Here is a 26,047-nt window from a genome sequence, read left to right as displayed (position 1 = left end):
TTTTTATTTATATATCAGTTTTGAACCATTACAATGAAAATCTATTAATTTAAATTTTTCAAAAATATATAATGACATTTTAAAAAGAAAGTGAATGTGAACAGATAAAGGACAAATTTTTCTCACAGTTCACTGTGAGTTTATTAGAATTGAGATAGTGTTTTTAGCAATCTGAAGTTACTTACATACCTGGAACAGTAAAATTTTTTTTTCTTTCTCTATAAGAATAATGATACATGTATAGAGAAGCTTATGCGTCTACAAATTTTCACACACTGTTTAAACACCCTATGAATAGGAGTAAATTAAAAAAGTGAAACAGAGAAGTTGTGTGTATTGCTGGAGGTCACATAGTAAAATCACATTATCTTAACCCCTCATGCTGTGCTTTGCCTAAATTAAATAGTACACATATGTTAAAGTTAAATACAGATGCTATGATTCTGTGGCAAATGATAATGAGTATGGCCAAAGATACCACTGTGGCAAAGGCATTCTCCTTCTTAACTCATAATGCTTTGCCTAGAGAAATAGAAAGCAACGGTGTTATCTCAGCTGCTAGATCTTTGCCAGCAGTTACAGTTATTAGATCCTGAGAAAGCCATGAAATAAATATCTTGTGCCTGTGGGATTCCCTGCAATGAAACAGCACCTACAGTGTCCTGAACTATAAACCAAAAAATATAAGAATAAAATATTCAATTACTATGGTGGTTTAAAGGTTTGACTTTCAGACTCCTGAGTGGGGTGGAGTGGGGTGGGGGGGGGTATTTAATGCTCTTCTTAGACTATTTGGTTTTACTTTATAAAACTTTAATAAGCACATGTGCATAAAAGTCAGAAAATAAAATTTACCTAGATTAAACATAAATCTGAGATTATTAGTAGTGTCATGAAAATTGCCTGGCATCTTATTTGTGGTGTGTGTTTTTTTAAAGCTAACTGGCCACCATTTGCTTCTGACATCACTATGTCTTAAAAATGCAACAAACAGACCTTTCTCTGGAAGAGAGGGAATGGAGGGAAGTAGGAAAAGGGCCCAAATGCATGCTGTTTGGATGACTGGGTCATATACTTGTAACTGATCAAAACGTGTAAGACAAATGGATCACTGACAATCGCACTACTGCCTCTCGTGAGAACTGGTCCCAGATTGAGAACCTGTAAACTGCCAAAGAAAACATGACAGCAATATGACACTAACATGTAATCCACGTTAAAAGTATTTTAATTTGCACACATTCATAGGACATACTTGTTTGTTAAAAGAAAATAGAGAAAGATTTATGGAACTGATTTTCTGGAAAAAAGAAACACTTCATGCTGTTTTATCTCATATCACAGCTTGAGAAAAACATCTCTTTTAATATGCACATTTACCCTCAACCTCAAATATATATATTGACTTAGGAGAGAAAAAATAATTAAAATGTTGGGAGGAGATAGATCTATTATGTTGAAGTCCTTAAACAGTATATGAGGTAATAAACATTTTTCATCAGTGTTTAATAAATATATGGAGGATACGAGTAATGTCAGTGTATTTTGAGAAAATTATATTCTCAAATTCATTTGGACAAATGTCAAAAACATTTTTTTTCTGAATATAGGGGGGGACATACTAAAATAAGACATATATTTAAAAATACAACAGATGAAACACAAGTGACTTTAGAATAGGGTTCATAATCTTTGTTTGCATTTTATAGCTCATGCTCTGTTAAGCAAATTCTCAAAAGTATGACAATAATATATTCACTGTGATTATACTTGTGTTAAATAAAATTATTAGCCTATAAACTGAAATGTAGCACTTTTATTTGCAAGTTAACCTAAAACAAAGAGGAAAGTGCTTTTATTAAATCCTGTATGTAGTGTTATTGATGAGTATGTAATATCAATGGGCCTGCCTACATTTCTGGCAAGCAGCAACTATACCTACAAACCACTGATGGGCTAAACAAGCTATTAATGACAGTTGCTTTTCAACACTTAAAATGGTCAGACTGTGTTGCCTGACCACAAGGACAAGTGGGTCTTCACTCTCAAATGTTGTACAATATATGAGACCTCTGTGGGGAGAAAAAACCCACAGGTATGGCTCCAGAGTTCTTTTGTTATTCAACTATTAATAGAAAGCAAATCCCATGTAAAGTTGTAAACGCTTGTAATCCTTTATACTAAGGGGTTTATTATCACTTATTTAATTTTACACCTAAGGCTGAATGAGTTATTATTAATCCTGGTTTCCAGCTTCACCCCATAATTATACAACTTTACATTTGGAACCAAAATAAAGAAAATAATTGCTCTGTTACACTTACAGAATAAGGCGATGAACTTTTTGCCCCTGTATAAACCTGTGGAGTGTCTGTCTCTCTGGGTTTATGAATACCCAACCAATCATTCATAGGTTGCAGAATCATACTTAATGAGTACATGAGAGAAACATCTAGATTCTTGATTAGAAGCAGAAGGGTGTTCATTGGACACATATCGTTTAAGTCAATGCCCTTCAATGTACTTTTCTTTCTGGTGGTCGCTGGACCAGCAGCATTAGTCTCACATGAAAGTTTGCTAAATGCAGAATCTCAAGGCCCATTCCAGACCCAGAGAATCAGAACCAGTGTTTAAACAATATCCTCAGGCGACTCATATGCATGTTGAAGACAAAGAAGCACTGATCGAGATCACGCTGTCCCCCTAAACCCAACCCACCTCCAATTATTTGACTTTTCAGAAAGGAGAATGAAGGAGGTTTTAGAAACCTCATACTGATCAGGACAAGTCATCTCATCCCCTGCCAAAGGGGGCATGGCACAGTGGTTCTTTTAAGCCAGAAACAACCCCCCAAAAAAGTATTCTGACCAAAAAGTGGCTTTTTTTCCATATAGCTCAAACTAATAGGGTTAGTCTCTGGAAACACAAACAAAATCACCCCTAGGAAAACAAAGTACTACAATACTAAATGCCAAAATAGTGAACATTGGTTTCAAATTGGTGTTACCACAGCACCAGCTAGAGGGAAGAAGTTTGAAAGTGAGTGGGATCAGAAATGGTAGCCGCTGCACGCATTACTTCTGGGAATAAATCAGACAAATAAAATACATGGTAACAAAAAGAAAGAAGAAACAAACAGCTAAAGTAAAAAATAAGACATGTCACCCCTTTGTCCCTGCCTCTGCTACCATCATTGATTAAAGAAACTGCCCTTCTCTAACGGCAGAAGAGGGCACCCTTGACCTAGAAACCCCATCTAAAAAATGTCTATGATTTTAAAAAGGAAGAAAGGCAGAGAGGGATGTAGGGAAGGGAAAGAAAGAAGGATTGAGAGAGAGAGAGAGAGAGAGAGAGAGAGAGAATGAATCATCCCCATATAAAGTCACTGTAAAAAGTAATAAAAATATGCAAATCAAAAATTTCAATAGATAAAAATTCTCTCCCCAAAACCAACCATAAAGGAAAAGTGCATTTGGATGAATAACAAAAAGAAAACCTAGAATCAGCTATTCAAAAAGTAAAAACAAATGGAAGAAAAAATATTTCAGAAATCAAGAACAAATTATAAGGTGTTCAAGAAAATATAAATTTGAATGAAAATAAAAATAAATCAGGAAAACAACTGAGAGAATGAAAACAAAGTAGTAAAAGGAGTAAGAGAGAAAGACACTGAAATGGAAGATGAGTAAAGAAAGGCTTTATATAATATATACACACACACACACACACACACACACACACACACACACATATATACTGAGTGGCCATATTATTATGATCTCTAAACGCATAATAATCTGGCCACTCAGTGTGTGTGTGTGTGTGTGTGTGTGTGTGTGTGTGTGTGTGTTTGTGTGTGTGTGTGTGTGTATTTATTTATTTATTTATTTATTAGAGGCCCGATGCATAAATTCATGCATGGGTGGGGTCCGGCCAGCTTGGCCAGGGGGAGGGGACATGGGTGGTTGGCCAGCCTGCCTGCTGGTCAAATTCCTGGTCGAGAGGACAATTTGCATATTAGCCTTTTATTATATAGGATATACAATGAATGACCAGATTATTAAGCTTTCAGAGATCATAATAATCTGGCCACTCAGTGTGTGTGTGTGTGTGTGTGTGTGTGTGTGTGTGTGTGTGTGTGTGTGTAACTATACTAGAGGCCAGGTGCACGAAATTCATGCACTCGGGGGGGGGGGGTGTGGGAGGTGGGGAAGGGGTCCTCAGCCTGGTCTGAGCCCTCTCACCGTCTGGGAGCCCTCAGGGGATGTCCGACTGCCACAGAGGCGAGAAAGGCTCCTGCCACCGCCACTGTGCTCGCCAGACGTGAGCCCGGCTTCTGGCTGAGCGACACTCCCCGTGGGAGTGCAATGACCACCAGGGGGCAGCTACTGCATTGAGTGTCTGCCCCCTGGTGATCAGTACACATCATAGCAACTGGTCATTCCGCCCTTCAGTCTATTTGCATATTAGCCTTTTATTATACAGGATAGAATGTGTGTGTGTGTGTGTGTGTGTGTGTGTGTGTGTGTGTGTGTGTGTGTGTGTGTGTGTAACTGGAGTCCTGAAGAAGAAAACAAAAGTAATAGAACTAATATTTAACACTATAATCCATGAAAATTATTTCTGGAAATGAGAAAACTTAAGTCAACATATGAGAAAAAAACCAGCAAAATTAGTCAAAAACAACCAATTTTAAGAAGTACCATAGTTTTTTTTTTTTTTTTTTAAAAAAGGACAATAAAAAATGGCAACGCCTCAAGCAAAAAGAAAGTAATACAATCTCTACAAGGGTAAAAAATAAGGCTGATACCAGAGATATCCACAGAATATTTTTTCAGAAAGTCACTAAAGAGACTGTAAGCCAAGCATTTCATGTCTAGTCAACCTGTCATTCAAGTGACAAGACCACAGAAAAATAGCTTGGAATGTGCAAGATCTCAGGGAATACTGTACACAGGGGTCTTTCCTGAGGAATACATTAGTGGATGAGTTTTATACAAATAGGATATAAGTGGGTAAGAATCAGCAAACAAACTGAAGTCAATATTTAATAAATTTAATTTTAGAATTGACTCTAAAACAAGGTGACAGCATGGGTAGAAGAATAAAGAATATATGTAAATGTATATTCTAACAAAGTAGCAAGAATAAAAAAAAAGAAGAAATATGAGGAAAAAGAAGTAAGGAAAAATACAATAGGAGCATCAGCTATTAAAGGTAACAGATAGGAGTCAAGGATGCCATATAAAAGGTTAAGTATAAATAACAGAGATTAAAAGCATTATAAAAATATAAATACAAAGGTATCCACTAGAACAAAAACTCAAACCTTCTAAATTTCATAATAATAATAACTTCAGAGATAATTCTCCATAACATTCTAAACATCTTACATTAGCCATCATCCTTTGTTCGTTCAGAATTACATTTCAAAAATGTTTTGAACAGATAACAGTCTTGGAAAATAGAGCTAAAATCTGCTGCTGAAGCAGAAGGCAGGAACAGGGAAGGAACAAGAAAAGCCTAGAATATAGTGTTGTAACAGCATGTAAGAAAGCACTTAAAAAAAAAAAGTTGGGGTATATCAAAAGGACTAGAAGCCATCTTGAAAGTATACTCCCTAGAAAAATCTGGGACAACTTGAGCATCAAAATAAATAAGGAAAGTAATTAATGATAACCTATTTAGTAAAATAAAAATCCATAAGTCCTTGTTCGCAATATATAGATGAATAAAGAAAGTTGGGTAGGCTCTCCTTACAGTAGACTGCTGCCTGCTAAATATGGGGGGAGCAGAAGAATTGGAAAATCTCCATTTTGCAATTATCAGGCAAGAATCATCAGTGGACAATGGGCACCAAGCTTCACAGGCTCTGTCTAGAACTTTAAACAGACCTAGGCTTTATGGGTAGTAGATAAGTTTGTGAAGAGAAAAATAACAAGGTACTGGGCACTCTATTATAAGTATACTAGTGACCCAGCACACGAAATCGCACGGCCCTGCCAACCCACATGGGCCCTGCCCACCTGCCCACCACCCCACTTTGACACCTTAACCTCTCCACCCAGAGCTTGAGCGTGCCTGGCCCCGCCCCTGACCCCTCCGGCCTTCTCTGGCTGCTTCAAGCCCTGCCCTCAGTCCCGCGAGTCGCCTCGGGCTGGTCCTGCCTCCTACAGGTGCCTCCCCGCTTCCGCCCATCTCCAGAGCAACATGGCAGCTCCACCCCATCATGGCACCGGAGGAGAGTGTGGAAGCCTCCTGCCTGCTGTGGAGTTTTGGGCGCCGCTTCCTGGCGGCGCATGCACTGCGCTCCTTCCCCTAGCAGGTGGGTGGCAGGCGCACTGAGTGCAAGCAGTGGGTGGCGAAGGACTAGTGAGGGGGGCACTAAGGGCTCTCACCCCCGCCCTCCCCACCACGGGATGGTCCTGCCTCCTCTGGGCGCCTCCCCGCTTCCACCCCGTCTCCAGAGCAGCACGGCAGCTCTGCCCAACCCCGCACGCAGCCTCCTGCTGAACGGTTGTTATGGTGTGAGGGCGTCACGACCATTAGCATATTAGCTCTTTATTATATAGGATTAAGCTAAGAATAACATGCTAGATAGCTCCCAAGAAAAGTAGGCAACATAGAAATAAAGGAATGATAGAACAATATAAATTTTAAAAGGTAAAGGCTACATAACAACAAAATTATTCCACTGTGTGGAATGCTCTTCTCATTTTAATTTTATACCATATATTTCATAAAATCAATCTATTAGAAGTTATATTTCTAATTGTATTTGGCTATACAGTCAATTCAAAGATGGATTATTTGTGCTAGATGGCAAGGACTATGAGTATCTGCTCAGTTGGAACGTGGAGATTCAGATTGTTAGCAAAAATATCACTAAGTTTTCTGAATTATTAGTGCACAAAGCAATATATATGTATGTATATATGTGTGTGGTATTATGTTAAACAGCTATCCTATCTAATAAAGAGGGAATATGCAAATTGACCGTCACACCATCACAAAGATGGCGGCGCCCATAGCCACAAGATAGCGGCACCTAGTCCCCTCAGCTCAGCCACAGTTTCCCAGTCCTGGGGGGCCGCTCCATAGTCCTTTCACAGAAAATGGGTTGCCTCAAAAGTTGGTTAAGCTTCTTAGGACAAAAAGCATTCAAAATCTTTGAAAAGGGGATTCCAATATTTATAAAAGTTAGGACTAGACAATTCAAGGTTATTTCCACTACAACCTTCTATGATTTTGTCATATTAACATTCTGAATTCACATAGTATCAGCTGTATTGTATGAAAGCAGATATTATTTAAAGAATGGCCATTATTATTAAAACAACTCATAAAACCACACTGTTTGTATGTCAAGGACATTCTGTGTGATTTTTCTAATGGCTGGAGCTAATGCCCCTAAACCGGCAGTCGGACATCCCCTGAGGGGTCCCAGATTGGAGAGGGTGCAGGCCAGGCTGAGGGACAACCCCCACCCCCCGTGCACGAATTTCATGCACCACGCCTCTAGTATAGTCATATATTGTTAATAATTCAGAGCTGAGTCAATTTTATTATGATAAGTTATAGAGTCTTTTGAACAACTTAAATAAAATGCATTAAAATTTACTCCCACACTTCCCACCATTACCTGTTGTACTAATGCAGGCTCTCTCATTCCAAAAATGCATTATGTTTGAAATATATTTGATGTATATGACACAGGTAAAAATGAAATATAACTTAGGTTCAAGAATAGAAAAGAATAATTAACAAACAATTCCTTGTGACTTTAATAATTGGCTAAGCTTCACCAAAGGTTTTTACATATTTTTAGTAGGAGAACTCTTTCTTCAGATGAAATCGTATTTTAAAAGTTTAAGATTTTACAAAATAACTAAAAGTGGAACTACTCTGGTTAGACTGGGTAGAGGAAGTCTGGAGTGTCACCTGCTTTGGGGAGCCTTCCTGGCAGCCCAAGGCACAGTTAGAAAACCACTGCAGAAGATTTTGAGTATAAATACATAAAATAGTCACTGAAAATGAGATCACACTAGTAAGTATAAAAAATATAAAATTTAAACTAAAAAAAATCTAACATTATTTACTTAGGCATAGGAACCAAGTAAATATAGTCTTTTAAATAAACAATCTATAAGACAGTGGTCGGCAAACTCATTAGTCAACAGAGCGGCAAACTGCGGCTCACGAGCCGCATGTGGCTCGCGAGCTGCAGTTTGCCGACCCATGCTATAAGAGAAATATAAAAGACAGCTCAATTTGACTCTGTGGAAGGTGTTCTTCCTTGTTATAAACCCTCAACTGATACTAAAACTTGATGTCTTAGATTAACATTTTTATTCTGATGTCTGTATGTCCTAAATATATGTGCCACTATGAAGTAATTAACAAGGACTTGGGATATCATTTTTAATAATGAGAATAACAATTTTATTTATTTATATCTAATCTGGACAAATATATAGTTAAAATTTTCTAACAAGGTTATTATATCCTGCTTTAATAATTACTTGTAATTTTTATGATAATTTTTCAAAAATCTATTTCCTTAGTTTCTTTAGCTATTGAAAGGAAAACCAAAAATCCCTTACAACTCTACTTCTACAACTCAAAATGAATTTGCCTCTTACTACTGTTTGTTTTTGTAGAAGACCAAAAGCACATTAATCGTTAACAAAGCTACAATATGATATACGAATGAGGTCTTGCATTAAAAAAGTACTTAGACTGTATTTACAAAAGAATCTCTCATTAATTATTCAACATTTGGATTTGACCAGAAACCAGAGCATGACTTTATAATGCTCTGTTTAAATGAAGTACTTAATGTTGTAATGAACAACACTCATTGTGGTAAACTCAATGAATTTTGGACCTGTTACAATACAACAGTTTTTCCAATTTTTTGATTAATGGACATATTTTAATGTAAAGTCAGTTTAAATTTCACTTATGCTTTAAAAATGTTTACTTAAACCAAAAATTTTGCATCTCAATTATTTTACGTTCTAAGCTGAATGTAGTTTAAACCAATGCATTATTCATAAAGCAAAGACATTAGGAAAAACAAAGCTGTGCACTTCTTTCAAAGCCGTTAAATTGCTAAAACATACCATATTTATGCATGCAATATTTGATTGTGTTTTTCTTAAAACACAAGCTTGTTTTTGTTAGATCAAGATATGCCAAAAATTCTACACCAATTTTTGTTTATAATTAAAGCAATCATCAATCCAAGAATTGTCATCCATTTTATTTCATCTCTACATCAAAAAAAAGTAATCTAAAAAAATTTAAATTCCCTTGAAATGACAAGATAAATGAAAATGTAAGTGCCTTCACATAATAGCAGTAAGCTGACCCTTTGGGAAATGGTTGACTTTCTCAATACAAGGTATTCAAAGCTCATTCAAAAGTGTTCATTTGGAATGCAGATATCAAAGATGATGCAAATGTTCAAGAGAAAATTAGAACTTACCAGATGTTCTAATCCAGCTTTGATGTTTCCAGATTCCCTAAAATAGAAGAATAAAAGTTCTAAATAGTTGCTAAACCCTTGTCTGCTATAATTTATATTTACCTCAAAACTATTTTATAAACCCTTAGAAGTTTTTCATATATCTTTACTAATGTTCACATAACAGTATTTTAATGACAAAACAATTTACATCAAAAGGAAACAGATAAGTAATTTATATCTAATAGTATTTCCACTAAATTGGTATTCCACTAACAGAAAGAATGTTTCAGATTTTTCAGTCAATACATAACAAAAAGAAGTATATTATTATTTTACTATTAATTTACTACTTATTTCACATTAGTTTTCTCTCATTAGTTTGTTTTCTCAAACTTTTATTATGAAAATGTTCAAACATACAGGTTCTATCCACAATATAGATCCTATTGACATTTTACTATATTTGCTTTATCAAATATCCGTCCAGCAATGGTTGCATTTTTATTAAAGAATATGCTCCTAAATAATATGTTCACAATTTCATAGTTAAACAGTAAATTTTAACAAATTTTGTTGACATTAATTTTAACTTAGTTCATAATACAAATCAGGATCTCAGACTACTGAAATATTAAAAAACAAAGTATCACCAAAAAAAACCCATAAACATAAAGTACCATATTTTCAGTATTTAACTTCTTGCTCTTCACTATAAACAAAACACTGCTGATGGAATTAAAAATAAAAATACCTGTGCAAGTAGCAAACATAATTTAAATATACACTTGGTGAAATGTGGCAAATAACTAAATTTTTTAATCCCGATTTCAGAGTATATTAATTTATTAGTGACAAGTGGTTTTTAGCTTTTCTAACCCTGATCAAGTAGTATTTTAATTCCATCATAAACACCAAGCCTTATTTTTTAACATGAAATTATACTTCTATCACATTGCAGAAAAAATTTATGGAAATTCAACAACCAAAACAGTGTTGAATCTTTTCCCCACACCTCTTCTTTCTCTGAAGGGTCCTTTATTTCTTTCCTCTTTATTTATTTCTTCAATTTTCTTTGCCTATATACTTCTCTGTTTCCTTTGTCTTTCTATACAATCTTTCCAAATTTCCCTATCTTTTTTTCCCTTCGAACCCATGGCTTCCAACCTTTGCTCTCACTGCCCAGTCTGACATACTGAGAATAAATTTCAAAATCTACTGATCAGCAAAGCACATATCTTTAGCCATTCTCTTCTCTAATTTCTGCTTCTGGCAATCTTAACCATATCATGTATTCAACATTTAAAATGTAAGGATTTCTAAAACTCATTCTCTAGATGAAGTCCTAATGATAAATGATAGTCATAAATTAAAAACAAGGTGTCAGAAAAGGCTAATAGCTACATAAATAATTATTTTTAACTTTATTATTACAAAACTAGAGGCCCAGTTCATGATTGAATCATGCACGCGTAGGGTCCCCTACACGCTTTCGCTTTGGATCGCGGTGGAGCTGGGTGCCTGTCCGCTGGTGCACCAGGCCTGAGCGAACAGGCACCCAGCTCCCACGCTTTTGCTTTTGATTGCTGGGGCACCAGGCCTTTCAGAAGCCTCCGCCGTGCTGGAGGCTTCTGAAAGGCCTGGTGCCGGAGGAGACAGGCACCCAGCTCCCACGCTTTCGCTTTCGATTGCGGGGGGAGCTGGGTGTCTGTCCGCTGGTGCACCAGGCCTTTTGGAAGCCTCCGGCTCGGCGGAGGATTCCGAAAGGCCTGGTGCCGGAGCAGACAGGCACCCAGCTCCCCCGCTTTTGATGGTCCGCGGCAGAACGTGAGCTCACTGCCCCAGAGGCCCCTTCTGTGCCGCAGCACAGCCATAGCACAGACGCTGAGCTCAAGCCTCTGCTGGCGACGCGAGCTCAGCGTCTCGCTGGCCCAATCGGCTACCCCGGCCACCTCGAGTCCCGCCCCCTGCGCCTCCCGCTGGCCCAATCATGGGCGTAGCGGAGTGATGGTAATTTACATATTACCATTTTATTAGGTAGGATAATGCATTTAATGGATCTGGAAGGCAAATAAAACTTCAAGTTTTTGCGAGGACATTCTCATATGAACATCTGTGTAATCTGAAATATAAACAAAAAAAAATAATGTATATAGTGAAACATTTGACAGTACAATATGTGTATGTGCACAAAACAGTAAAATTAAGTCTTCTTTCTATCACTGACTCCCAGTTCTCTCTTTTTTTTTTTAGCTTTCTATCTCAGTTTTTTTTAAATATTTTTTATTGTTTAGAGTATTACATATAGTAGTACATATATCTCTTTTTCCCCATTGACCTTCCCCCAGCCTCCCCTAACCCCTGTCGCATGCCCTCAACCCCAACCCCCACCCCAGTGTCTTGTGTTCATTGGTTGTGCTTATATGCATGCATACAAGTCCTTTGGAGGATCTCTTCATCCCCCTCCCCAACACTCCCCAGCCTTCCTGCTGTAATTTGACAGTCTGTTCAGTGCTTTACTGCCTCTGTATCTATCTTTTTGTTCATCAGGTTATAATGTTCTTTATTTTCCATAAATGAGTTAGATCATGTGGTATTTTTATTTCATTGCCTGGCTTATTTCACTTAACATAATGCTCTCCAGGTCCATCCATGCTGCTGCAAATGGTAAGAATTCCTTCTTTTTTATAGCAGCATAGTATTCCATTGTGTAGATGTACCACAGTTTTCTAATCCACTCATCTGCTGATGGGCATTTAGGCTGTTTCCAAATCTTAGCTATGGTGAATTGTGCTGCTATGAACATAGGGGTGCATATATCCTTTCTGATTGGTGTTTCTAGTTTCTTGGGATATATTCCTAGAAGTGGGATTACTGGGTCAAATGGGAGTTCCATTTTTAGTTTTTTGAGGAAACTCCATACTGCTCTCCACAGTGGCTGCACCAGTCTGCATTTCCACCAGGAATGCATGAGGGTTCCTTTCTCTCCGCATCCTCACCAGCACTTGTCGTTTGTTGATGATTGCCATTCTGACAGGTGTGAGATGGTAGCGCATTGTCATTTTGATTTGCATCTCTCGGATAATTAATGACTTTGAGCATGTTTTCATATGTCTCTTGGCCTTCCTTCTGTCTTCTTTAAAAAATATTCTATGTAGGTCTGTTGCCTTTTTTTATTGGATCATTTATCTTCCTTTTATGAAGTTGTATAAGTTCCCTGTAGATGTTGGAGATTAAACCTTCATCAGTGATAACATTTGCAAATATGTTCTCCCATACAGTGGGCTTTCTTGTTGTTTTGTTGATGGTTTCTTTTGCTGTGCAAAAGCTTTTCATTTTGCTGTAGTCCCATTTGTTTATTTTCTCTTTAGTTTCCATTGCCCTAGGAGCGGTATCAGTGAAGAAATTGCTTCGACATATGTCTGAGATTTCTCTGCCTGTGGATTCCTCTAGTATTTTTATGGTTTCCCGTCTTTTGTTTAAGTCCTGCATCCATTTTGAGTTCATTTTTGTGTATGGTGTAAGTTGGTGGTCTAGTTTCATTTTTTTTGCATGTATCTGTCCAATTTTCCCAACACCATTTATTGAAGAGACTGTCTTGACTCCATTGTATGTTCATGCCTCCTTTGTCAAATATTAATTGTGCATAGATGTTTGGGTCGATATCTGGGTTCTCTATTCTATTCCATTGATCTATATGTCTGTTCTTGTGCCAGTACCAGGCTGTTTTGAGAACAGTGGCCTTGTAATACAGCTTGAAATCTGGTATTGAGATCCCACCTACTTTGTTCTTCTTTCTCAGGATTGCTGTGGCTATTCGGGGTCTTTTTTAATTCCAGATGAATTTTTGGAGAGTTCTTTCTAGGTCTGTGAAATATGCCGTTGGTATTTTGATGGGGAGTGCATTGAATCTATAGATTGCTTTGGGTAGTATGGACATTTTAATGATGTTGATTCTACCAATCCATGAACATGGTATGTTCTTCCATCTGTTTACATCTTCCTCTATCTCTTTTCTCAGTGTCCTATAATTTTCCGCATATTACCTCCTTAGTTAAGTTTATTCCTAGGTAGCTTAATTTTTTTGGTGTGATGGTAAATGGGATTGCTTTTTTAGTATCTCTTTCTGTAAGTTCACTATTGGTGTATAGAAATGCCATAGATTTATTGGCATTAATTTTGTATCCCGCTACCTTACTGAATTCATTTATTAAGTCTAATAGTTTTTTGATGGAGTCTTTCGGGTTTTTTATATACAACATCATATCATCTGTGAATAAGGACAGCTTTACTTCTTCTTTTCCAATTTGGATGCCTTTTATTTCTTCTTCTTGTCTAATTGCAATGGCTAATACTTCCAGTACTATGTCGAACAGGAGTGGTGAGAGTGGGCATCCCTGTCTTGATCCTGTTCTTAGTGGAAATGGTTTTAGTTTGTGCCCATTGAGTATGATGTTGGCTGTGGGTTTATCATATATGGCTTTTATTGTGTTGAGGTATGATCCTTCTATTCCCACCTTGCTGATTGTTTTTATCAAGAACGGGTGTTGGATTTTGTCAAATGCTTTTTCTGCATCAATTGATATTACTATATGATTGTTATTTCTCAATTTGTTTATGTGATGTATCACGTTTATTGATTCGCGGATATTGTACCATCCTTGTATTCCTGGGATAAATCCTACTTGGTCATGGTGTATGATTTTTCTGATGTACTGCTGGAGCCGATTTGCTAGAATTTTGTTGAGGATTTTGGCATCTATGTTCATGAGGGATATTGGCCTGTAATTCTCTTTCATTGTGTTGTCTTTATCTGGTTTTGGTATTAGGGTGATGCTGGCTTCATAGAATGAGCTTGGAAGCGTTCCTTCCTCTTGAATTATTTGGAATAGTCTGAGGAGGACAGGCTTTAGTTCTTCTTCGAATGTTTGGTAAAACTCCCCTGTGAAGCTGTCTGGCTTTTGTTTGCTGGAAGCTTTTTGATGACTGCTTCAATTTCTTCCATAGTTATTGGCCTGTTGAGATGTTTAGATTCTTCCTGATTGAGTTTTGGAAGGTTGTATTTTCCTAGGAATATGTCCATTTCCTCCAGGTTGTCCAGTTTGTTGGAATAGAGTTGTTCATAGTATTTTTTAACAATCCTTTGTATTTTGGTAGGGTCTGTTGTTATTTCTCCTCTTTCATTTCTGATTTTACTTTATTTATTTTGTCATTTTTCATTTCTTCTTGATTCTTCTTCATTTCCTCTTGGTTCTTACACATATTGTCAAATTTGTCTTCCATTCTTTTCATCCACCTTATGACCATTTCTCTGAATTCTTTCTCTGACAGGTTGATTGCCTCCATTTTGTTTACTTCCTTTTCTGGTGATGCCTGCTTTTCTTTCATATGCAGGCTGTTTGTCTCCCCATGTTCTCTCTTCTCCACGTGTCTGGTTACGTAGTTCTCTCTCTCCTTTCCATGGTGGAGTGTAGAGCTCCTCTGAATCTATGTGCTTGCACCACTTGGTAATCGGTGTTCTCGGGTTCGCAGCTGTTAGGTGGGTGCCGTAGTTGTAGATTCCCCAGGCTTTTCAGGCTCCCAATAACATCCACTTTTCCTTCAAGATGGCGCGGTCTCCGCGTCCAAGCCGGTCACTCTGGGAGGGAGCCCAGCAGCAGTGGGGACTGCCTGGTCAGGGGAGCCCCGTCTGACAGTTCCCCACAGTCTCCTGGAGTATAGCTGTCCCTCAACTCACCAACAAACACTCCCCATGCGACCACACACTCTCCCTTTGTTTTCTCACTCACACACTATCTTGCAGTCTGCCTTCCCATCGGCAGCCATCTTCCTCCTCCTGACTACCAGTTCTCAATCTCAATCGCTAATATTACCTCTTTGTTTGTCTTTCTAAAGATATTCTATTTGTATATACATGTTTATTTCTTCTTCTCATTATTTTTTTTTATTTTTTATTAAACCCAAACAGAAACATACTATAAGCACTGTTTTTGGTACCTTCACTTGGCAATCTATCTTGGAGTTTGCTCTATATAATACACATCTACATCACTTCCCCCCATGGCTACATTGTCACATAATGGTTCTATTAGAAAATAATATTGGAACATTAAAAAAAAAATGTTCAGATTCAAAGTACAAGTCCTTAATTAATTATCTGAAACTACTGGGGCTAGACATGCTTCATGAGAATAGTTGGGAGTTTAGCAAGGTAATAAAATATATATACTATATGTCACGCAACGCTGAAAGCATGCTCAAAGCAGCATCTCATCATCATACACATTAATTCTAAAAGAAACATGAATATTCCACAGAGTGGGATAAACAAAGGCTATAAGTTTCATTTCAGGATAGGTTTCACTGTAAACTGAGTTAATCGCAAAATTAAGGAAAATCAATTTTCTGAGCTGTTTGCATTTTGGAATCAAGGAAGGAAGGAAGGAAGGAAGGAAGGAAGGAAGGAAGGAAGGAAGGAAGGGAGGAAGGAAGGAAGGAGAGAGAGAGAAAGAAAGAGGGAGAGAGGGAAGGAGGGAGGAAAGAAAGAAAGGAAAGGAAAGGAAAGGAAAGGAAAGGAAAGGAAAGGAAAGGAAAGGAAAGGAAAGGAAAGGAAAGGAAAGGAAAGGAAAGGAAAGGAAAGGAAAGGAAAGGAAAGGAAGGGAAAGGAAAGGAAGGGAAAGGAAGGGAAAGGAAGGGAAAGGAAGGGAAGGAAAGGAAAGGAAAGGAAGGGAAAGGAAGGGAAAGGAAGGGAAAGGAAAGGAAGGAAAGGAACGGAAGGAAAGAAAGAAAAGATTGTCTGGCTATTGCTTTGTTATGCTTTTAAGTGATTCTTTAAATTAAGTGATATTTAGGAAATATGCTTTTAGAATGGTATGCCTGAAAGAAAACTAGGCATCATCCTTGACATAAGCCTTTTCTTCACTACCAGTTATAAACAAATGTACTCAATCACAGGGACTTGGCTCTTCAACATCCTTAATTACCATATAGATTTAATTACTTTTATTTTCACAGGTACTACCTTATTTTAGGTCTTTTGATTTCTCTCTGATGTTACTAAGAGAGAGTATTGGCCTCATCTTTTCTCTCCCAGATTACAAAACATTCTAATGGTTAAAAATGGGTCCTGCCTTGTACCATATCAATTCATTTTCCATAATACAGCAAAATCTTTCTAAAACATAAGCTTGATCAGGTCAAACCCCTTCTTAAAATCAACGATATCTTACTACACTCCTGTTTACTGATTCCCTCTGCTAAATTTCCAAAGCTACATCACATGGAAAATGACAACAGCAGCATAACAGACTAGTAACCTGGCTTCACTCACTACTGTCTATTTTGTCAGATATAAGTGTTGCTACTTCAGCTTTTTTAAATTTTCATTTGCATGAAATACCTTTTTCCATCCTTTAACTTTCAGTCTATGTGAATCTTTTGTTTTGAGGTGGATCTCTTGTAGGACAGCACATATATGGGTCTTGTTTTCCTATTCATTCAGTGATCCTTTATCTTTTATTGGAGCATTTAGGCCATTTACATTTAAAGTGATTATTGATAGGTATGTATTTATTGCCATTTTATTTTTTTAACTATGTTCCTATTTTTCTTTCTTCTTCAAGAAGACCCTTTAACATTTCTTGTAGTACTGATTTGGTAGCAATGAACTCATTAAGTTTTTTCTTGTCTGGAAAGCTCTATATTTCTCCAACAATTTTAAATGATAGCTTTGCCAGGTAAAGTGATCTGGGTTGTAGGTCCTTCCTTTTTATCACTTTAAATATTTCATGACAATTCCTTCTGGCTCAAAATGTTTCTGTTGATTAATCAGCTGAGAATCTTATAGGAGCTCCATTGTAGGTAACTATCTTTCTTATGCTGCTCTTAATATTGTCTCTTTGTCTTTAAATTTGCCATTTTAATTATGATGGGTCTTGGTGTGGGCCTCTTTGGGTTCATCTTGTTTGGGAACTCTCTGTTTCCTGGACCTGTGTATCTTTTTCCTTCACCAGGTTAGGGAAGTTTTTGGTCATTATCTCTTCAAATAGGTTTTCTATCCCTTGCTCCCTCTCTTCTCCTGATGTGGATGTTGTTACACTTTATATTATACTAATGTTCCTTTAAGCTATCCTCATTCTTTTTAATTCTTCTTTCTTTTTGCTGCTCTGATTGGGTGTTTTTTCTACCATGTCTTCTAAATCACTGATTTGATTCTCTGCTTCATCCAACCTACTTTTTAATTTTTTCCAGTTTATTCTTGATGTCAGAAATAGTATTCTTCATTTCCAACTGGTTCTTTTTCATGGTTTCTATGTCCCTTTTCATGCTGTTGTAGTTTTCACTAAGTTACCTGAGCATCCTTTTTACCATATCTAATAAATTTCTTGCCTCCATTTCATATACCTCTTTTCCTGGAGATTTCTCCCGTTCTTTCACTTAGAGCATGTCTCCCCATTTTGGCTGCCTCTTTGTGTTTGTTTTTATGTACTAGGTAGTTCTCGTAGGATGACCTTATTATGAAGGAGGTGTCCTGTGGGACCCAGTGGCAAAGTCCCCTTGATCACCTGTGCTGGGCGCTCCAGGAATGTCCCTTGTGCACATTACGTGGGCCCTCCTGTTGTAATGGAGTATTGATTATTATTGGCTTCTTTGTGCTTAGGGTTGACACTCAGGCTGGCTGACTCTGAGGATCGACCCTGATCATAGAGTATGAGCTGCTGTGCAGATGGTGACCACACTAAGTAGATTTTGCCTCAGCAGAGTCTAGTGCCTGATTAGATCTCCCTTTGGCGATGCCACTTGTGAAACTAATTAAATCCTGCTATGATGCTATCTGAAGCTGGCCACTGGGTGTGTTTGTTTTGGGGCCTCTTGGGAGGGACTCTGATACAGGCCAATTTAGATGCTGCCTGTGACTGGCTCTGGGTAACCTGTTTGGAGCCACAAAGTGATCCCCAGTTTGTGGCTACCTCTGTTGGGCCTGGGTGTGTGTGAAGGAACAAGCTGTACACTAAGGCTGGCTTTTTCTAGCACCAAGGCAGGTCAGCAAAAGTCTCAAGAAACCCTGAGATCTGCCTCTCCTTGTCTCTGCCAGCTAACTTAGGCTCCATCACTGGAAGAGCCTCTGGCAGTACTCGAGTTACATGAGGTAGGCTCTCAGTAAGTCACCAGGTAGGGGCAAGTGGTGTTCACCAGACTGACACAGGTTCAAACTTGATGCCAGTGCTAGGTTGAAGCCACTCAGCAAATGTTCCAGGGTATAGCAAGTCTAGCTGCCACCCACTGGGTGCTTGCACACCTTTGTAGTGGGGTGTGTCAAGATGAGACCAGCAGAGTTCATTAGGCCCTAACAGACCAAGATTTGGCCTTGTAAAGGGAGATCTCTGTACTGGTAGGGCATGTGTGGGAAAAAAAAGGCCCCCAATTCTAGAGCCACACAACTCGGTTTGTCCCGGCTTCTGCCCAGATCTCAGCAGGGTGGAGCCACCAGGAGTAGGGAGGGTGGGTCTGCCAGGAGCCCAAAGAGTGGGGCTAGCAGAGTCAGTTTCACAGTAAAGTGGGGGGAATGGCCCCTGTCTCAAAGCCATACAATTCAGTCATTGGCACTCCCTTAGAGTCTACCCAGACCTCTCTACACCCCAGGCCAGGTACCTGACTCCTTAGTAGGGCGAAAGCTCTATAGGGTAAGGCAACAGGGAATCCAGAGGGTAGAGCTATTGCATTTCTTCAGGCTGATGCCATATGAAAGGGAGTGTTCCACCCAAGAAAGATGGCGTAGGTAGTGTGGGAGAGAAACTCAGCGGAATACTGGTGGCTGTCCTTTCAGCTGTCTCCCGGAACCAAAAACCTCAGTCTCTCCTCATGTGACTATATTCCACTCCACCCTCCCTCCTCTGGAGCCCATGGTAAGTGGTTGCGAAAAAGGATTTTGTGCATGGCTCTTAAAAGGGTGCCTGTGTCTCTAGCAGAATCCTCTCTCCCTGGTGGACAGAATCCCGCTGATTTTCACAGCCAGATTTTCACAGCATCTTCATGGCTCCATAGTCTGGGCAGAGGAGCCTGGATATACTTGAGACCCCACATTTTTTAAAGGGAACTGTTGCAGCTAAGAATTTCAGCCATTGCCTGTGAGAATAGGGCCAGCCCTTTTGGTGCCTCGCCCTTCCTATCAGTCTTGATGTGGCTTTTTCCATAAATCCTTGTTTATAAGTTGTATTGTTTTTGATGGAGTAGGACACAATGGAAAAAGTAGTTGGGTGTGGGTGGGGTGGGGGAGTTCAATGGGGAAGAAATGGGGACATCTGTAATACTTTCAACAGTAAAGATAAATGTTAAAAATGAAAAAATAGTTGACTGAGGCCAGGCTTTGGACTCTATAATTTTTAAATTAACCTGGAGGAGCATCAGCTAGAACCCAGACTTTTATCCCCTCTCCTTAGAATAAAATTACTAGCCAAGGCAGCTAATGTTGCAGGAAGTGAAAGAGAAGTCCACAAAAAAAAATTTTAAGATCTCTGAACTGTGTAAATATGGGATTGGAAAAAATAACCAATGGAGCAACCTCATCCAGGGAAAACAGAACACACTGAGCAAAAATGTAATATTGGTATAAAAAAACATATTGAAAACGAAGACTTTTAGAAATTAAATATAAATACAATAGTTTGAAAAAACTCACAGAACGGATTGAAAGCAAAATAGCTAAAGACTGAGAATGAATTATTGAGCTGGAACACTGGGTACAAGAACTCTCTCAGAAAGCATAAGAAAGGAATGAAAAAATAGAACAAATAAGAGATAAAATGAAGAACAGAGTAGATGTGCAAACATCTACATAATGGAAAACCTAGAAGGAAAGCACGACACTTTAGAAGACAAAAAACAAACACATTTGAAGAAATGACAAATATTTCCCAGATACAGAAATATTCAAATCTTACATAGATTTTTGAAAGATTACATAGAATAGTGAACAGGATAATTAAGGAAAAATTGAAAGATTACACAGAATAGTGAACAGGATAATTAAGGAAAAATCCACAGCACAGCATAATATAAGGGTAATGAGACTATTATAGATCAAGATAAAAGTCTAAAAGCATCCAGAAAGAAAAAAACGTACCCCTCCATAAAGGAAGAATAACACTGACATCAGACTTCTCAATACTAATGCTGAACAAGAAAGTATTAACTTCTAAGAGAAAGTAAATGTTAAAGGAAAAGAGGCCAGCTGGTGTGGCTTAGTGGTTGATCGCTGACTTATGAACCAGGAGGTCATAGTTTGATTCCAGGTCAGGGCATATGCCCAGGTTGTGGGCTCCATCCCCAGTAGGGGGAATGAAGGAGGCAGCGATCAATGATTCTCTCTCATCATTGATGTTTATATCTCTCTCTTTCTCTCCCTTCCTCTCTGAAATCAATACAAATAATTTTTTTAAGGAAAAGGACTGTGAGCATGATTTATATACAGCTAAATAAACTATTAAATTGATAGAAAACAAATTTCAGCATACGAAGTCTCAAAAAATTACCCATACAATATTTAAACCAAAAAAGGGGGGATAGTAGAAGAATATCATGTAAGGAAAAATATCCTGTAAATAAATTACATCTAGAAAATTTTTACTTTAGAAAATTAACTTTCATTTGTAATGCTAACAGCAAGACACCCAGGTAAAACATACATGGTGTCAAAACAAGCCAAAGGAAAATCGTTTGGGCAAAAAAATGAAAAAGGATCGCAAGTCAAATTTATAGAAAATATTCCTTTATTAACTTTTGGTCGAGAATATGTTGTATATTTTCAGAAAACAACTCCCAGACCATGTGGATTCCTGCAACAGAGAGGAATTGACAGGAGTGTTCCAGCCATGAAGTCAGAAGAGAAACAGTCCAGAGATGGAAGATGCTGACCATGCCTTGCCATACTAGCAGTCAGCAGATGTGCGTCACTGCAGATTGCCCAGGACCTAACCAGAGAGGGTCGGACCTGCATTACCACCATTTGTCCACCATCCAGAACTGAAATATCATTGCTGTTATGTACACATAAACAACTGTTGGACATAGAAATCAGGACTCAAAAGAACTGTTGGCCCAGAAAGAAACTCACTATAGACTGATTCATTTGCCTCTCAGCATAACCATTATTGCTTGTCTCATTTTCAGTTCCTATAAGTGTATTCCTAGTATCACATGAGCTCACTCATCTAGGGGAAAAGATGAACAACATAGACTGAAGAACAAGAACAGCATTGATCAGACTGTCAGACCTCAGAGGGAAGGTAGGGGAGGGTGGGGACAAGGGAGATAGATCAACCAAAGGACTTGTGTGCTTGCATATGAGCCTAACCAGTGATCACGGACAACAGGGGGATGGGGGCATGCGTGTGGGGGGGGTTTGGGATAGGAATGGGGGGGGGGGGGTTGATGACAAATATGTGATACCTTAATCAATAAAGTAATTTTAAAAAATTTAAAAACAAACAAACAAAAATTACCTATACAAAGACACTATTTAAACAAAATTCTGAGGAATATAATGCATTAAGATGAGAAATAAATTCATGAAAAAGCAACAAGATAAACAATAAAGGGTGGCATAGGATATAGTAATTATTGTAATCTAAGCAATCAATGATTAAAAAGATAACTAAACAAAATTCACCCATAATAATCTGGAGTTAAAATGCCAGAGAAGATTTTCAGATTGAGTAAAAACAAAATTCAGCAATGTCTCATATACAAAAAACCCACAAAACAAAAATATTCAGAAGGTTTCCAGACAAGAGATAGTAAAAGATATAACATGGTAAATATGAACCAAAAGAAAGCTGAGGTGGTAATTTAATGATAAAATATATTTAAGCCACTTCCATCCCCCAAAAAATATTTTTTGAGATATAAAAAGGAGGACATTCTAGTAAAAGATATAATACATTAAGAATTTTTCATTTATATCCAGCAGGTTCACATATTCATAAAGCTTAGATAAGTATCATGGTTTGGACACCAAATTTTCAACAAGTTCTGCAAGAAAATCAGTTTTATTTAGTTTTACTTTGGACAGAAACACAGAAAGGGTGGCCATCTCAAAACAACACAGATAAAGAAAGCATCATGAGTACATAAATATTATTCAAGACAGCATGATATATAATCCTGGTTCTAGAAGCAGAAGACCTACACTCAAATTTAAGCTCTTACAAAACAGTTGTAAGAACTTGGGTAATAAGCCAACTTCTCCAAAGCTCAGATTGTTATTCTATAATGTGTGATTCTGTAAAACCTGCCTTACCTAACACATAAGGTTACGGTGAAAAAAGCAGCAAGATATTGTACATGAAGGTACACCATAAATGGCAATGTGCTTTAGAAATATGTCATTACAATAGATTTTTAAACATAAAAGTCTTAATAGTGGTTCCAAAAGTCTTAATACATTTTTGAAAATAGAGAGGCAAGATCCAAGACACTGACAGAGGGATCTTGCAACAAATGGTCCTCTTTAAAGGCCTGTCCTCTTTAGTGGTCTGTCTCCTGGGTTGTCCCTGTCATGACTTCATCAATATTTGTGCAACTCCTTTTGCCCTGTGCTGAAAGCAGACTTAATTCAATTATAGGTCTCAAAACTGATAAAATGGTCCTGAAGTGGAAAATGGGAAGAGATTATTGGCAAATGAATAAAGATTTGTATCGAACTAACACACAGGAGTACAGCAGGTCTTTTTTTAATCATTCCCTGTCTTAAATCTTCTGGGAACCATGAGTTTCCCTTCCTCTCATGCAGCACATCGATTTCTGAATTAGACTGCAATATTAAATAATTAATATACTTGCCATGATTGATGTTTTGCATTAGTTGAATATTAGGTTATCAATCAAAATCCACTTGGTTTAATGTAATAATATTGAAAAAGTGTCATGGGCTGTTCATCCAATTTGTAGTTGAGGCAGCACAGATAGTAATGTTGGCATAACACAAGGCTCTGAAGCAGGAAATGCAGTAGCTCAACATATATGAGGCAGACATTTTGAAACTGACTGGGACAAGGCTGAGGTTGTCCTAAATAAACCTTGTGGCACCTGTCTCCTTCAATATTAGGTCTCCTTCCAGCAGGGAGACACAATGCATCAATCTTATCAGAGGAGGCCAAGAAAAAAAATTAAAATAAAGATATTAATTTACCTTTGTGGCAAACAGATTTCATTATTACTTGCTATGATAAAGCTTATATCCTCCCAAGAAATTTTTTAAAAATAGAATAAGCTATTTTAGATCTAGTCTTACTAGGAAGGGTTCAACTTTTTAAAAAAGATGCTAGCAATATTATACTAAACTGATCACTCAGGTTTTAAATGGTCCAAGGGAACCAGGTCAGGGAACCACAGTTAATAATGGCATTTATTTTTAAAACAACAACAATAAAAAATCCAACCCTATTCCTTCTGGCTGATGGCATTCTTCTTTACTCTCAATATATGCATTTTGCATTCACACTTGTCAAAATATTAGCTTAGAAAAAAATTTTAATTACTTCTCCCGGCAAAAGTACATGATTGTTCTCATTATTCCCTATTATATCAATCCAAAATATATTATGGATTTACTTATAAAAGTACTATTTTAAAACAAATTAAATAAACAAAAAACATCCAAAAGAAAAGTAACTTTTTTTTTTTTTTGATTGGGAGTAGAAAAGTAACAAAATAAGTATAAACCAAAGCCATTTCATAGAGCTGGCCAAAAATCCAGTGAGTGTTAACTTATAAAATACTCAGAACCTTAATGCAAGCAACTGCCTGCTATAGCATCAAAATATCATTTCATGAATGAAGTCTTTAAGAAATAAAAGCTTAAATATATTTATAATTAGTAATGTATATGTATTATCCCATATACAATTTGCACAGACTGTAATTATGAAAAATAGAGTAACTATAACAGTACACAATTTTACAGATTTTTTGTCATGAACAAAGAATATCATTCAGTTTTAAAAGATTACTATGCTGCAGTTTTCTACAGCTATAGAGATAACATCACAATTAATTTTATATTCTCTTTCCTATTTGTTTGGTTTTTTTTTTTTTACATAATGGCAGTCAATGTCTTTAAAGCTTGAGTTACAAGGTTCTTATATCTCCCATCTCAAATAATAATTAATCGCTTCTCTTTTGGCTAAGATCAAGTGTAGTATCAAATAATAATTGATACATTTTACATGTATAAGACTTTTTTTATTAAGAATAAAATGTTATGTCCTAGCTAGTTTGGCTCAGTAGATAGAGCGTCAGCCTGCAGACTGAAGGGTCCCAGGTTCGATTCTGGTCAAGGGCAAATGCCTGTGTTGTGGGCTATGCCTGCTGGGACTTGCAGGAGGCAGCCAATCAATGACTCTCTCTCATCATTGATGCTTCTATTTCTTTTTCCCTCTCCCTTCCTCTAAAATCAATAAAGATATATTTTTAAAAATGTTTTTAAAAAAAGAATAAAATGTTATTAATGTAAGATTTTGGTAATATATAAACCTAAGAAAAACCTAGGTTCAAATTGCAACTCTACTACTTACTAAATAACTTTGTCAAGTTATATATCTTTTCTAATTTTTTCATTCTTAAATTCAAGCCAGGGATTGAAAAAATCAGCACATATATACATAAGTCACTCAATAAATACTGGTGCAATATGACAGGCTAATACTGGACCAATTGACCATATTCAATTTCCAAAATAAAGAAATCTCCTTATAGATGTTAGCTTTTGTAACCACGTTTCAACTGTAATACCTATAAACGAAAGTCAGTCTACTTTTCAAATAAAATACATATAAAGAGTTTGGCCCAATGCTAACATCCAATAAAAATATCCTTACATAAGCACATTCTCATATTCCGATCTGAGAGGAGGCAGAATAATAAAGTATGTTGAAAAAAGAAGGAAAAACAATATCTCAATTACCTAATTTTTTTTTTACATCTTAACCCCATTAAGAAAAATACAGAGTATTAGCTCTAAGTTCCAAAAAGATATTCATGGAATTCCCAGTTTTAATGTACCTAGTTTGGTCAAAATACTCAGCATTTTTCTCCTGATTGGAGAATATCTTGCAAATTAGTGGCTCTCAATATATATTCTTATGTTATCCCAGTTCATAATATAGTGTTCAGATGTTTGTATTATTTTATGAGTAGTTTTTTTATCTAACTGATTATTATTTACAACACTAGAGGCCCAAAATTCGTGCATGGGTTGGGAGAGGGTGTTCCTCAGCCTGGCCTGCAACCTCTCACAATCCGGGACCCCTTGAAGATGTTCAACTGCTGGTTTAGGTACCCCTGCGGGATCATGCCTAAACCAGCAGTCAGACATCCCTCTTGCAAATCAGGACTGTGGCCCCTAATCGCTTGCCTGCCTGCCTGCCTGATTGCCCCTAACCACCTCTGCCTGTCTGCCTGATTGCCCCTAACCACCTCTGCCTGCCTGCCTGATTGCCCCTAACCACCTCTGCCTACTGGCCTGATCACCCCTAACCGCTCGCCTGCCTGCCTGATCACCCCTAACCACTCTGCCTGCCT

At 37.5% G+C, this 26,047-nt stretch overlaps 1 protein-coding gene across 1 annotated transcript in view; it reads right to left on the bottom strand.

Moving 5' to 3' along the window:
- RSRC1 (arginine and serine rich coiled-coil 1) overlaps positions 1-26,047 on the bottom strand; it is a 326,093-nt gene that overhangs the window by 149,675 nt on the left and 150,371 nt on the right. The window contains exon 5 of the mRNA XM_054713673.1: positions 9,491-9,527. Within this exon, the coding sequence (XP_054569648.1) occupies positions 9,491-9,527 (37 nt within the window). The remainder of the gene's footprint in view (positions 1-9,490; positions 9,528-26,047) is intronic.

The sequence above is a fragment of the Eptesicus fuscus genome, chromosome 3 (assembly GCF_027574615.1).
Source record: "Eptesicus fuscus isolate TK198812 chromosome 3, DD_ASM_mEF_20220401, whole genome shotgun sequence".
Taxonomy (NCBI): Eukaryota; Metazoa; Chordata; class Mammalia; order Chiroptera; family Vespertilionidae; genus Eptesicus; species Eptesicus fuscus.
This window is presented reverse-complemented; position numbering and strand designations above follow the sequence as displayed.